Source organism: Acinonyx jubatus, chromosome D4 (assembly GCF_027475565.1).
Source record: "Acinonyx jubatus isolate Ajub_Pintada_27869175 chromosome D4, VMU_Ajub_asm_v1.0, whole genome shotgun sequence".
NCBI lineage: Eukaryota > Metazoa > Chordata > Mammalia > Carnivora > Felidae > Acinonyx > Acinonyx jubatus.
Window position 1 is genome coordinate 79179298 of NC_069391.1, and position 14988 is coordinate 79194285.

The 14988-nt window shown below is 40.3% G+C and overlaps 1 protein-coding gene across 2 annotated transcripts in view; it reads left to right on the forward strand.

Moving 5' to 3' along the window:
- Positions 1–14988, forward strand: part of CEMIP2 (cell migration inducing hyaluronidase 2) — an 85307-nt gene that overhangs the window by 46789 nt on the left and 23530 nt on the right. For both annotated transcript variants that reach the window (XM_027041044.2, XM_027041043.2), the window contains exons 12-17: positions 2120–2208; positions 6640–6771; positions 8003–8038; positions 9021–9176; positions 11776–11953; positions 14345–14560. In XM_027041044.2, coding sequence (XP_026896845.2) covers positions 2120–2208; positions 6640–6771; positions 8003–8038; positions 9021–9176; positions 11776–11953; positions 14345–14560 — 807 coding nt within the window. The remainder of the gene's footprint in view (positions 1–2119; positions 2209–6639; positions 6772–8002; positions 8039–9020; positions 9177–11775; positions 11954–14344; positions 14561–14988) is intronic.

The window sequence follows — 14988 nt, forward strand, 5'->3', positions numbered from 1 at the left end:
TATACCAACACATGCATGTGCATACAATCTGAGTAACTACAATGATGGACTTGATCCCTGTGTCCTTGTCCCTTCCCTCCCTCCTTCCCTCTCACCTTCTTTCCAATCGTTAGTACCTATTAGGGATGTACACATTAGATGATATGCTTCTGTGGGTTAAGAAGCATACTTCCTTTCTTCTCTCAGTTCACAGTGCTGGTAGAATGTCCTATTGGGCATTTCATACGAATTAGGTGGTAAAATACTGTTTATGATATTTGGCCCAATTTAAAATGATACAGATCAACTAAAGCAAAAGCCATTTAGGAACACCGGTTTTCATGATATTTAGTATTTATTCCCACCCTCAAGTGATAAGTATTTGCCTCATGTTGTGCTTACAAGGCACTTGGGTATTTTCACTATGTAATATAGTGCCCAGATGCTTTACCCTGATGTGATCCACGTGAAAGTTTAACAAATACTTCCCATTTACGATGCTGAGAGGATCCTGTAAAGACCTAAGTGTGCTATAATTTAAAGAGTTTAGCATCACTTAAACATTTGAGAGAGCAAAAAACCTTGGTCAGAAGCTGAGTAGTTGATTAAGGCCAGTAATTATTGAGAGTACCATTTCAAAGTGGAAATCCTCAAAATTTTCTAATGGTAGTGATATAAAAAAACATCCTATTCTAATTAACTTTTAATGTCATATACCAGATGTACATGTAGTAATCTATTCTATTGATTAGAAGAATATCATATCTAAATAATGAGCAGATGATTAGGTTTTAAATTGTTTAATTTGGGACTGACTATCCAGATATACTTTACAGCCAAGGGAAACAGAACCCTTGGGGTCCTCAGACAGTAACCTGTCATCTTTGGGTAAGCTGTAAATATACCAACACTGACCTTTTTGCTTTGGTTGCTCATGACACCCGAATCTGCATCTGGCACAGGTCAGTCATGTCTGATTTCCAACTGACATTTGGCTGTCTCAGGGACACATCACTAAAATGTGTTCAAAACTCAAATCCGTATGTGTATCCCTAGACCCATTCCCATATCTCTGTCTCACTCAATGAAACCACCGGCCACCTGATTGCCCAAACAGAAAGATAGGAACCTTTATCGCTCCCTCTCCCTCACCCTTAGACGTTTTGTTCATTGCTAAGCAGTATCTACCTCATAAAGAATTCTCGCCGTATCCATTTGCCCCCATTACTACTGCCCAAGTCTCTGTCATCTTTGTTTTTCTTCTGGATTACCAGGGTCATGTCCTACCTTATCTCTTATCTCTCTTTTTGCCCCTTTCCCTTTCTGATCCATTATCCATCCTGTGGGTAGAGCATTCATTCTTAACGTGCGGTTAATTACATTGCCTTTATTAAAAGTCTCGTTAAATGGACTCCAGCACATTGACTCTATGTTGTCCACCATTTGTTTCTCTTCAGCCTTCTTCCTTGCTTTCCCCTCCTCCATACATTTCCTGTTCATCCATCTAAGTCTCTTCTCAGATGTGCCCTGCTCTCCCTCATTTCCAGACTTTTTGTACCAACGATTTCCTTGAGTACTTTGCTCTGGGTCTTTCAGCTGCTTCCCACCCATGCCCCGCCACCCTTCATCCCAACCCATTCTTTTGTGTGGTTCGGTCTTCCCCATCCCTCATCGTTCAGCTTTAGGTCACTGCTTTGAGGAGACCTTCCCTGAATCCTCTGTCTCCCCATCTATGAGGAAGGTCTCATTTGGTGCCTCTTCTTACATGCTGCTAAAGCATCATCTACTCACTTCATCACTGCTTATCATACAGGATGGTAATTGTTTCTTTAATTGCGTGTCTTCCTGCTACTGGATATGCCAACAACAGCAAAGACCATGGTTTCCTTGTTAATGCATCACGCTTGGTGCCTCCCACAAGGTAGGCACCAAGTAAATATTTGTTGAATGACTGAATACATAAAATTATAAAAATATCCAGAAAGGTGGTTGTTTTCATAAAACCTTTGCCTTGCTCTTCGCTCCTCTCCCTTCTCTTTGGTGGATGTGATAAGCTACAAGTAATTTTCATGAGTCATGAGAAGTATATCGATATAACTTAGGACTCATGTTCACTTCAGTCCCTTATTATATTTTCCAGGCTGGCTTATTTATTGACAAAGGTGTCAAAACAACCAATGCTAGTGCGGCAGACCCAAGAGAATACCTCTGTTTGGATAACAGCGCAAGGTAGAGTCCGTCCTTTTACATTACATTCTGGCCCTATCTTGCCAAAACAAAACTTCCTGAGTTGTAAGTCATTGTGCTCTGTTCTCCAGTAACACATTTAAACTAAAGTTTTCAAAGCTTGTGGGAAGGCTTTGGGGAAACTTTTTTTTTCTCCCCCTGCTGTTCTAGGTCCTGTGGCTGGTTTGTTTGTTTTAAAATATTATTGAGATGCCAGAGAAGTTGATACTTTCCCCTTTTTTCACCATTGTAAATTGATGTTAGAGAGATATTCAGAAAGAGAAAGAAAAAGGAGAGAGAGGTGTTGAAAACAGGGTCTACATTTGGCCTAACATAGAACACGATTCATTGAAAAACAAGCTAAGACATTTTGGTGTAATTCCTGAAAACCAAGGCCTATCGAATTTATTGTTAGTGGTCAAAATGGGACATTGCATTGAAATGTATTTCACAGAGAAAGGTCTTGAACTTGATGAGCAAGCTAGTTTGGTTCAGTTGTTTGTAGTCTCAGAGTCCCATCGTCTCTGGGCTCTATGTTGCCCCCCTTTGTAACCGCAAAATGTGGTTGGGATAGGGAGAACATTTCAACAGAGTTCTTCTATGTGCTCTATAAGAGCCAAAATAAATAACATGTCTCCAATGGAAATAAAAGTTTCTGGAAAAGATGGCAACTTAAAGTCCTATTCAGAAACTGCATACGTGTTTTTTTCCTATACTTCAAGTTGATTGACCAACTTAGTTTCATTATTATTATTATTTATTATTATTATTACTATTATTATTTTTTATTATTATATTATTATTATTATTATTATTACTATTATTATTTTAATTTAATGTTTGTTTATTTTTGAGAAAGAGAGACAGAGTGCAAGCGGGGAAGGGGCAGAGAGAGAGACAGGCAGACAGACAGACAGACGGAATCTGAAGCAGGCTCCAGGCTCTGAGCTGTCAGCACAGAGAATGACACAGGGCTCAAACTCACAGACTGCAAGATCATGACCTGAGCTAAAGTTGGACACTTAGCAGACTGATCCAACCAGGCGCCCCACCAACTTATAGTTTCTAAAGGGTGCTAGGTTTAATAGGCTCTTTTGATAGATATTTAAGAAAAAGACACCAGGCCCTACTGTTCACAAGGGAATAAGATAGGATCCTCACTGTAGGTTGGTAAGTCCACTTAAGTGTGAGGCAAGATCTTTGCGACACAGTAATAAGGCACGAGGCCAGGAGAAAACTGGAGAAAGTACAGTTAGTAAAATTACTCATCAGGACTACTTAAAGGTCAAGTTGAGCCTGAAATATTTTAAAGCAATGATCAGATGACATTTGAGAAACCAGGAAACTCTGGACGTTATTTAAATAAAACACAAGTTACTGGACACCTAATAGCTAAGCAAGATATGAAATGGGAAGATAGGAGATAAACTTTAAAAGAAAAAGGAGCATAGAGATGACAGTGGACTATGAACCAAGAAGAGGATATTAACTCGCAAAACAAAGAAATCTTTGCTGACAGGACACGGCTGCTTTTTAAGAGTTTATTTTAACTGGTAGAACTAGTAATGTGTACTTTGCTTAGTATTAACAGAAAAATGCTTAAACACAACACAATTGATTTTCTCTTCCCTGCCTTAAAAAATTGGGTGTGTGTGTATGAATGGATGAATGAGAAAATATATTTCAGAAATTCATTGGTGCTTTAATCAGGCTTGACAGTAAAACAATTTATCCATAATGGCCTGAGAAGTTCTTTACTGGGTATGTGTATATATTATGATAATGGTAATTTTTTCTCTGCTCTTCATTATTTCTCTTACCAGTTTATAAATGCATACATAGTGGGAATTAGACTCCATTTAGAAGTTGTTACTGGAAAGAACTGATTATGGAAGATGAATAAGACATTTGGTAGTTGGTGTATATATTTAATTTTGTATAAACTCATGTGTAGAATATGCCCACGTACATTCATACAGTCCAGACATGAGTAAGAATGATAAAACACTAACACAATGAGTAATAAACCAGCCCATGAATTAAACATAAGGCTCATGAGATCCAGAAGATATTTAGTCTGTACAACAAAGGGAAAGTTGACTCAACAGTTAATCAGATGAGCCTTTCCGTGTGTCTTCAAGATGTGAAATTATTGGCATCCAAAGATGGGAAATTGTAACCCAAGAAAGCTCTTGGTGTCAGATTGGGACGTTTCGTCTAAGGGAATGAAAGAGCACAGAAACCAGGTAGTATTTAAGGCCAAGGCCAATTAAGGGAGGTTGGAAAGTGTGCTGAAAGCTCATGAATGAGGATGGTGAAAAATTGGGAAAGTTAGCTATCGCCTACAGATCAAGTGGGAAAGAGGTTAGAAGTAAAGGGTATCCAAGCAAGCAGTCAACAATTGATGTATATGGATTGGAATTTCAGAAAAGGTGAGATGGCTACAGCAGAGAATCAGTGTTGCTTTAGGATCCTTTTTTTCTTTTTTTAACTTTCTTGTAGAACATTGTGTAGTCTTCTTTCCAGAACTCTTCCATCTGCTTGATACTGCGTAATGACTGCAAAGCTGTTTGGCAGCAATCGCAATTACCAGAGAGTGGGTGATGGCCCAGAGTCAGACATTTCACCTATTAGGTCAGAGCTCCTTAGTGTAAGGGGTCATGTACACAATCTAAGGACGGGTATAAAGCTTCCAGACTGGTCTCCTATGGTCCATTCTCTACAGTCCTTTCACCAAGTAGCAGTGAGTGACCAGTTTATAAGAAAAAAGTGAAATCAGTTGTATCACTTCCTTGATTCCATGTTTCTGAAGACCGTCTCTCTCTCTCTCTCTCTCTCTCTCTCTCTCTCTCTCTCTCTCTCTCTCTCTCTATCCACCTGCTTTATTGAGGTATGACTACCATCTAAAAAGCTGTGTGTATTTAATGTATACATCTCAGGGAGTTTGGGGATAGGTATACACCCATGAAACCATCACCACCATCAAGGTCATATACATAGCCATCATCTCCCAAAGTTTTGTCACCTTCCTTTATTGTTATCATTAAAAAAATTTAAGAATATTTTTTATGTTTTTGTGGTAAGAACATTTACCCTAAGATCTATTGGCTTAGCAAATTTTAAGTGCACAATAGAGTATTATTAGCTAAGGCACTGTGCTGTATGATAGACCTCTAGAATTTATTTATATTGTATAACTAAAACATTGTACTCTTTGACCATCACCTGCCTTGTGTCCTGTTCTCCCTAGGCCCTCACATTGCCTGGCATATGCTCACCTCTCTGTCCTCTGCCCCATGCTTCTTTCTCTCCAGCCAATTTATTTGTTCCTTGGCCAAGCTCACTCATGCCTAAGGACCTTCTCACTTGCTTTTTTCTGTGCATGTCGTCTTCTCCCATGATAGCATCTACTGTGCCAGCAACTATGGTAATGACATTTGTGCAAATGGTATTTCCTGACTGCATGGTTTGAAAATCTCAGCCTGCTGAATTGGTTTCTGGAAAATTATCTAGTTGTTTCTCCCCCATCCTCACCCCCCAGCTTTGTAAAAATTAAGATAGAAATGATCTTTTTTAAGAAATAGGTGGCCTTGGGACGCCTGGATGGCTTCGTCAGTTGAGTGTCCTGCTCTTGATTTTGGCTTAGGTCATGATATCATGGTTCATGAGTTCGAGCCCCTTGTTGGCCTCTGTGCTGACAGCATGGAGTCTGCTTAGGATTCTCTCTCTCTCTCTTTCAATAAACAAACATTTAAAAACCAGGTGGCTTTATAGAATTATTTATTTGATTTATATAGTGGTTTGACACCAATTTTTTTGACCTTTTCATTAAGGTCCTTGTAAGTGTTGTAGAAGGAAGAGAAAGAAGAAGTAAAATTCAGTCTTTGTAATTAACAAGTTAATTAAATACACTCTGTTTTAAATTTAGGCATTTTAAATATCGAACTAGTTTTATCTCTGTATCTAAAACATCTCACTAGCACACAACTCAAATAATACTCTAGTTTGCATATATGTATGTTAAAATACCTGATGCATTTATTCAGTGTGTTTATATTAGTGTCATGTAGTTAAGAATTTGTGAAAACATACCAGATTTCCTAGTCTGAGGTTTTTGTTTATTTGTTTTGAAATGGTTTTAGTGCTTAGAATGTTCTGTAGTGTCCTCTTCTATAATGTAAGTTGCTTTAAAACAATAAGAAAATATGAAAGCAGTTCTTGGGAAACTTCTATAAATAAATGTAATTTTTTTTCAGTATCTGAAATACAAATAATTAAGTTGTAAATTGTGCATTAAGATTTTTTTTGTCTTGGTCATATGTAAATCCTGCCTTCTGACACTTAAGCTTACAATTGTAAAATAAATGATTTCCAATGCTTGTTTAAAAAGTCCTTTTTCTTCTTCTTTTTTTTTTTTTTTTTTTAAACTCCAAGGTTTAGGCCTCATCAGGATGCGGACCCTGAAAAGCCACGTGTTGCTGCTTTAATTGACAGGCTCATTTCTTTTAAAAATAATGACAATGGAGCTTGGGTCAGAGGGGGAGACATTGTCGTTCAGAATTCAGCGTAGGTATTCTCTACAAAGTCATTATCTGATGGCACCTATGTGTTTATTTTTTTTAAGGCAATTTAAAACAACCCAGTGGCTGAAAATACAGTGATAGTTTCTGGAATTATATTATTATTATTTTTTTAAATTTATTTATGTTTAGTAATCTCTACACTCAATGTGGGGCTGGACCTCACACTCCGAGATCAAGAGTCACCCGCTCTCCTACCTGAGCCAGCGGGCACCCCTGGAATCATATTACTATTATTACTAACAGACGGGGTGAGCTCTGAGGAAGTGTTTGCTCGCGCTCATAGGCAGCAAATGTTTGGAATCATTCTTTCTGTTGCTTTTATTGGAATTGAACTCATCTGGTGACATGAGAGTTTTTTGATGAGATTGAACAGGAGTTGCGGATTTAACTTTATATAACAAGTATCGTCTATGTCAGAGAGCTAAATAAAGATTTTGAAACTACCTGGATTTTTTTCCCTTCCTTTTGGAAACTCAGAAGTTTTTCTGTTGCTCTCCCACTGCCATTACAAATACAAGTCGTGAATTCCACCTTACTAAGTCTGTTGACTTATGGCTTAATATGACTTGAGGCAGTAAGCATCTTAATTTTTTCCCCGTTTGCATAATTTTAGAAGTCTGATGTATGTTGAGCTAAGATTTGGTGTTCAAGAGTCTAGAAAAACATGTTTTTTTTCTGACTGGCACTGACATTAGCTTCTTGGCATTCTACTGTCACCTCTGACTTTCATCATGCAAAAAATTAGTTTTGTATTAAATCTGTAGAAATAGCTTGGGTATTAATGTTGAAAAATTGGAAGAGAATCCCATGACCTAATTGTTTTCAAAAATAGTCATAAAAATAATATAGCTCACACTTGTGTGCTGGTTACTGTGTACAGGCACTGTCCTAAAGGGTTGGCATTAATTAGTATGTTCAATGCCCTCAAGTATCCATTGAGGAAGGTTATGTTCTCGGTTCAACTTCTAGGTGAGAAAACTGAGGGAGAGTCCAGGTGAATGCCTTACCCAAGGTCATGTGGCCGGTAATCAGCAACGCTACCTGCACTGTGGAGTATGTGCTTTAAGTTATTGGGAAGTGAAACATTTTCTTGTGGTCTTGGGGAGTAAACATTATTGGAACCTCCTGGATTTTCCCAAAAATTAAATATTGAGAGAAATTATCTCTTACATGAGGTGATAAATTAAATGTTCTTTTATTCTCTTTTCTCATAGATTTGCAGATAATGGAATAGGACTGACCTTTGCCAGGTTTGTAATTGTTTTTAAAACACTTATCTGATTATTTCAAAGCTGTAAGGTAAAACAGCCCTGGTTGTGTGTGTGTGTGTGTGTGTGTGTGTGTGTGTGTGTGTGTGTTTGGCGGGGAGGGGTGGGTTTGATCACACATGGATTGTTCTATCATTTTGTTGGCAGTTGAAAAAACAAACAAAACAGCACCCACTTCCTGATACCACTAGAGGGCCAAAATACATTTTTCTTAATTAATTGAATTCGCACCAAAGTCATAGGTTAATATAGCTGGAATTCTGTAGAAGGATTGGCCTGTCATATTTTTTTGCTTAGGAGAAAACACTTGAGAGGAAGGGAAGAAAAGTTGGGAGCATATTAAATATTTTCTTTCTTAGGGGCGCCTGGGTGGCTCAGTCGGTTAAGTGTCCGACTTCAGCTCAGGTCATGATCTCACAGCTGGTGAGTTTGAGCCCCGCATCGGGCTCTGCACTGACAGCTCAGAGCCTGGAGCCTGCTTGAGATTCTGTATCTCCCCACCCCACCTCCTCTCAAGCATAAATAAACATTAAAAAAATATTTAAATATTTTCTTTCTTAGAACCTGGTCTAATTTTGCAGTGATCGTTAAGAACCGAACTTTTAATGTTACATATTTTTCTCCAGACAAGAGTTATTTGGGTACTGTCTTAAATATGACTGTCATCTAACTGTTAAACTCAGGGCAAGTTCATCCCCCATGTACAATACTGTTGTTGGAGACTAAAATAATCAATTGTTGCTGTTAAATGAAATGTCACCTGTTTCATGTGCAAACCATGTATTAATTTATACGAGGTACGTTCACAGCTTAGAAGGACTTTTTGATGACTTGATAATATGCATTAGAAAAAGCTCCTATCTGTTTTGCAAATTTTTAGCTTTTAAGTTATGGCGTGTCTGGATTTGAGGGCCAATTTAAATTTCCTGGAGGTGGGAGGTAACGGTTATTCTCATTTTAACAGTGATGGAAGCTTCCCCAGTGATGAAGGTTCCAGCCAGGAGGTATCCGAATCTCTCTTTGTTGGGGAGAGCAGGAATTATGGCTTTCAGGGTGGTCAGAACAAATATGTAGGCACTGGAGGAATAGACCAGAAGCCTCGGACCCTACCTAGGAACAGGTAAGCATTGCTTTAGCAGTAGACTGTTAAATTTGAACAATAAATGAAAACCTCACCCTTATCGGAAGTTTCTGCAGTAATCCTGGGTGCATTGGTTCCCTCTCTGATGGTTTTCCCCACCTTATCTTATTATTATTATTATTACTATTATTATTATTATCATTATTATTATATCATTACTATTACAACTGGGTAGACTCTGGAATTTTGGAGCATTAACTATCAAGCACTTTATAGATTTCATTATTAATTATATAACGAAGGAAACTGTCTTGTTTTTCATTCCTTGCTTAAGGCCTTATATAAGCTGCTGACTTTTTTGTTTTCTTCTTTCTTGAGCCACAGAAAGTGGCCAAACTGTAAACTATGACGTTAGGTCACTCTTGCCTCAATTTGTGAGGTGGGTTTGCAGAAATAGCCACTGGAAAAAGGAAATAACTTATTGAAAAAAGTCCTAGAAAATAAGAGTTGATAGATGCCAAAGCTGACTCAAAACCGAACCACGGCTGTGTAATTACCAGTGTTTCAGCTGTACAGAGTAGACTTTTGGCATGTTTTCTGTCAAAATAATCACAGAGTCATTAAAATAGTACTTAGCACCAGAAAGATACTTTAGAGCTTTTAGGGAACTAGTAAGTAATTAACCCATACCTCGGTTCTGAGACCCAGTTTGGAATTGTCCTCATTTTACTTGGGAGAAAAACAGAGAACAACTCATGTTCTGAAGGTCTCATGTTGGACCCGCTGCCAGAATTCATCAAGCATCAGTTCCCTTAAAGTTATACACTGTAGGTGAGCACTGGGCTAGAACGGGTCAGGGGGATGGGCCACACAGACTGCTTACTTTGAGGGGCAGCGCGGTGAGTGTTGGCAAAAGGGCTTTTACTAGCCTCTGGCAAAGAGTGAGCTTGGTTCCACTCCCCCTTTGCTTGTTGTTGGGAAATCCTGAATGCCCTTATAAGCTACGCTCTGTGTAGCCCTCCTGTTAGTCAGACTGTGGAAGCCATGAGGGAAGAAACTTCGTGGATTTTTAATAGCTAACGTTTATTAAGTGCTTGCCATGTGTCAGGCCCCGTTCTAAATACTTTATTCTTCACTTAATCCTCGCAAAGCCCAGTGAGGTAGGTACTGTCATTATCCTGCTTTATAAATGAGGAGCTTACTAAAAGTAGCTGAGGTGGGATTCAAACCCTGTTAGTCTGCCTTCATCACCGTGATGTGCCTGTCAAGATTGGGCTGTAGCTGTCTCTTCTAATGTGTAACGAAAAATAGCTGTATATTGGCTAGTGTTTGGCTACAGTATGATGGTGCCCAATTCCATTCTTTTCACTTGACATTGGCCTCTCGTGTTTTTCTTTTTCTTTTCTCTCTCTCTTTTTCTTTTTTGAGAGAGAGCACACACTCATGAGTCGGGGAGGGGGCAAAGGAAGGAGAGGGGCAGAGAGAATCTTAAGCAGGCCCCACCACCAGCGTGGAGCCCGCCATGGAACTCGATCTCACAACTGTGAGATCATGAGCGAAGCCAAAATCGAGAGTTGGACGCTCAATCGACTGAGCCACCCAGGTGCCACCCCCTCCATTTTTCTTTTTTAATTGAAGTATAGTTGACATACAATATTATGTTAGTTTCAGGTGTACAAAATTTTGATTCGATGTGGCCTTCAGATTTGTTTCAAAATTCTTATCGCTTCTTCATGAAGGAAGATTTTCAAAAACAAAGAGTCCTCCTTGGTCAGTGGATCCAGTGTTTATTTTACTGTATCTTTACAACTTTTTCTATGAGAGAGAGCCATTTTGGATATATCCTTAGACGTTCATCAAGGTGCATAGGTTTTTAAGCAGGCTGCTTCATTTTCTTGCTGGCATGTATGTTTTCACTGTAAAACACTGCCAAGTTGTAAACTGATGTTGCTGTAGGAATCCTCTGCAGTGCCGTTAAAGAATTTAACAGGGGGAGAAACCTAAGGGATCCAGAATATTATGGGTTTTGTACCTTAATTATGATTAATGATATATGATTAGTAGGTTAAGGAGTTTGTGTTTGAACAGAAAGGAGGAAAATGAATAAACCAAATTTCTCAATCCAGCCAACCCCTTTGACATAGTAAGCCTTGAGGATTTACACTTTTATGCTTTTAAGTGTATCATTTCATCTTATTACTATCATTTAGTGGCTTGAAAGGAGGTTCTCTCTGTGAAAGCACAGATTGGTCTTTTATTCTCCTGCCAGAGATTTTGGAACCAAAACCGAAGTATAGGAGTTCCCAAATAAAAGGTCTTGACTGAGTTGGTTCAAGGAAGCAAAAATCACCTCTTCAGAGAGGCCTCCGTTCTGTCCAAAACAGCGTCTCTCTTCTACCCAACCTATTGTATTACCGTGTCTCTGCCTGCACAACACTCACTGCCTGAAATTATCCTTGTTTTTCTCTTTGCCTTTTCCACCGTTTTGCTCGGGGATTTTGTCATGGTACCGCTGTATCCTAGAATTGTGCTTAGCGTGTATGAGATATTCAACAGTGTTTATAAAACAAACTTGTAAGTGACGTGCCGGTGCAGAGATGGGCCCATGCACACTAAACACAATCTTGTATTTCAACAGGACGTTCCCAATTAGAGGCTTTCAGATTTATGACGGACCCATTCATCTAACCAGGTGCACTTTCAAAAAATATGTGCCAACTCCAGATAGGTACACCAGTGCTATCGGCTTCCTTGTAAAGAATCCCTGGCAGATAACTCCCAGGAATAACATCTCCCTCGTGAAGTTTGGTCCACACGTAAGTATGTTCTTACGGTACCTATGTGGTGACCACGACAGGAGCAAGAGGGGTAGCACATCCCCAGAGACAAACACACGAACCAAGTGTTTGTACTCAGTCTTTACGGCGGGGAGGAGAAGTACGTGCAAAAGAGACTCCTCATTCCATGCACGCTGTCCCGTTGAGTTCAAGGTGAGAACAGAAATCCCATGTGACCAGGGGTATTTTTGACATTCAAGTGATATCTCGAAAGGGACAGTGTCTTAAAGTGACAGCACGGGACTGAGGATGGTAGGGTTTCATAGGAACCAGAGGACATAGGATTTGGGGAAGTTCATTGTGATAATCTATGAAGTGATTTGAGTTCTGCCTGGTATTCTACTTGTCTGGGGCTTATTCTTTTGGGGAAACAGGACAAAAGGATGGGGAAGAAGAGGAGTCCTGGGGTGGTATAAAGCAAATATGGATAAAAACTGTCGGAAGGTTTTTACGAAGACTGCAAAGAAGACTGAGAAATCATTGTTTACAGTACAGTGGCCCACAGGAATCATTTGTTTTCTTAGTAGTTTCATCGGTGACCCCTGTACCATTAGTACACAGGACAGTAAGGTTACGTACCTCTCCCTCCACCATCTTGCCAGTTCCAAAATGACCTTGGTACGTGGAGATTGAGTCTCAGACCATCTCGCTCGCCACTTCCACAGGCGGCCACGACTGGGAAGTGGCTCATGCCTCTCTCATTCACGTCCATGGGCTGACTCTGTGGTAGCCTAGTTTAAAATAGAACATGAGATAGTTTACCAAAGCCTGTATCTGGTTTTCCAGAATGGCTGAGGTAGGAAACAGAGGCACAGGTGCAAACTGGGATGCCAGCTTGGTTGGCTGGCTCTCTTTTCGGCCGCATGACTGCAGGGGAAGAGGGAGGGCGACCCTAGCAGGCAGCTTCCCACGTGAATAAATAGGACGGTCTTTGGAGCAGCTCTCCAGTGTGGAGGCCGGGTGTTCACCTGCTGTGCACACAGACCTCCATACATGGAGCTGCAGTGACGATGACACAGTCGTTCTGAGAAACAGTTCATCAGGTGTTGTGTTGGTTGTGGAGTTCCGACTTCTAACATCCCTGCCGTGCAAACGCGGTGGTCATCATCCAGGAGGTCCGATGGTGCTCACGCCTTGGGAACAGCTTGTAAAGGGAATGGTTTGCCACATTTGTGCTCCCTGAAAAGTGGGAAACATGCCCAGACTTCTCTTAGGTTTAACAACAGGATGTACAAGGGAAATGAGAAAAAAAGCCTGCAACTAAGAACCTAGAGCCAGCCACGTGTCCCAGACATCAGTGATTTTTCATTGAATTTCTTATCATTTAGACGTTCAGTTTGACTTTAAATCATCTGAGCATGATGGGGCACCTGGGTGACTCAGTCAGTTAAGTGTCTGACTTTGGCTCAGGTCATGATCTCAGGGTTGGTGAATTCGAGCCCCCATATCGGGCTTGCTGCTGTCAGTGTAGAGCCTGCTTTGGATCCTCTCTCTCTACTCCTACCCTGCTTGTGCTCTCTCTCTCTCTCAAAAAAAAAAAAAGGTGTGTCTGCACCCCTTGAATAGTACGAATAATTTACCACTAATAAGAAGCAGCTAAAGACTACAAAACATGTAATCTGCAGCCTGCTTCGCAGTTGTGTACTACATGTTTAATAAAAGCTTTAAATTAACTCTACCTGATATAAAAATTACTGAGCTGGGTTTGGTCTATGTTGACGAGAAAGTAACATACACTTTCTAGCAGATTCGAGTGAGTTCAGTGGTCACCCAGCATACCAAGGCAATACTTGGCCTGTGTTTTGATTTGGAATTGTACGTGTTTTTTGGTGCGGGGGGTGGGGTAAGGAGTCAAATGAACAAGCAGCTAAAGCATTTGGAGTGAAATAAAATGACGAACTAACTCAGAAGATAGAATTTATAACAGACTTTATTTAATCAAGGTGTAATTTGCATACAGGGACATGCACACATCCTAAGTGTCAGGTTTATAATTTTTAACAAATATGCATGGCTCCATATTTCCCTTCCCCACAACTGTTCTGATTCTCTTACCATAGGTTAGTTTTGTCTGGAGAGCAGGTCATAGTTTTTAAGTGGAAGATAAAGGGAAACACCAGCTATATTTTTAACATTTGCCACTTGAACTCCACAAGGCTTTGTAATTTCCACCCCCCCCCCCCACAACGAACCATGTCATAATTAAGTGAAAACTTTGGGTGCCGCAGTTGACAACTATGAACTGTGACTCGGAACTGCTCTGACCTCAAAGCAGTTGTAAGGGATATGCAGTTGGATCCTTGCAGGGGACGCTGGCCAGGAATGCAGAAGCCTTCATTTTGTGATGTCCTTGTCTTTCACTGCTGGCAGGTCTCTCTGAATGTCTTCTTTGGGAAGCCTGGGCCCTGGTTTGAAGATTGTGAGCTGGATGGTGATAAGAACTCCATATTCCACGACATCGACGGCTCTGTGACAGGATACAAGGATGCGTATGTGGGAAGAATCGACAATTACCTGATCCGCCACCCAAGCTGCGTGAATATTACCAAGTGGAATGCTGTGGTCTGCAGCGGGAACTATGCCCAGGTAGGCCAGAATGCTCTCTGGTGCCTGATTCCTAACCAGCTCCTAATAGCACCACTTCCACGAGGAGTACGCCTCTGCTCCTCAGCATGGTCGATACTTTCCAAGGCATGACCTTCCTTTAGGAAAAAAGAAAAAAAAAATCATTAGGAGTCATGGACTCAGACAAACTTTTTAAAGTTTATTTATTTGGAGAGAGAGAAAAAGAGCGTATGTGAGCAAGAGGGAGAGGGGCAGAGACAGAGGGAGAGAGAATCCCATGCAGGCTCTGCACTGTTAACATGGAGCCTGACATAGGGCTGAACTCCCAAACAGTGAGGTCACGACCTGAACAGAGATCAAGAGTCAGACGCTTAATGGACTGAGCCACTTTGGTGCCCCATGGACTCGTACAGTTTTATTTAAGGTTCCACTGCTCCAAATTAATTAAA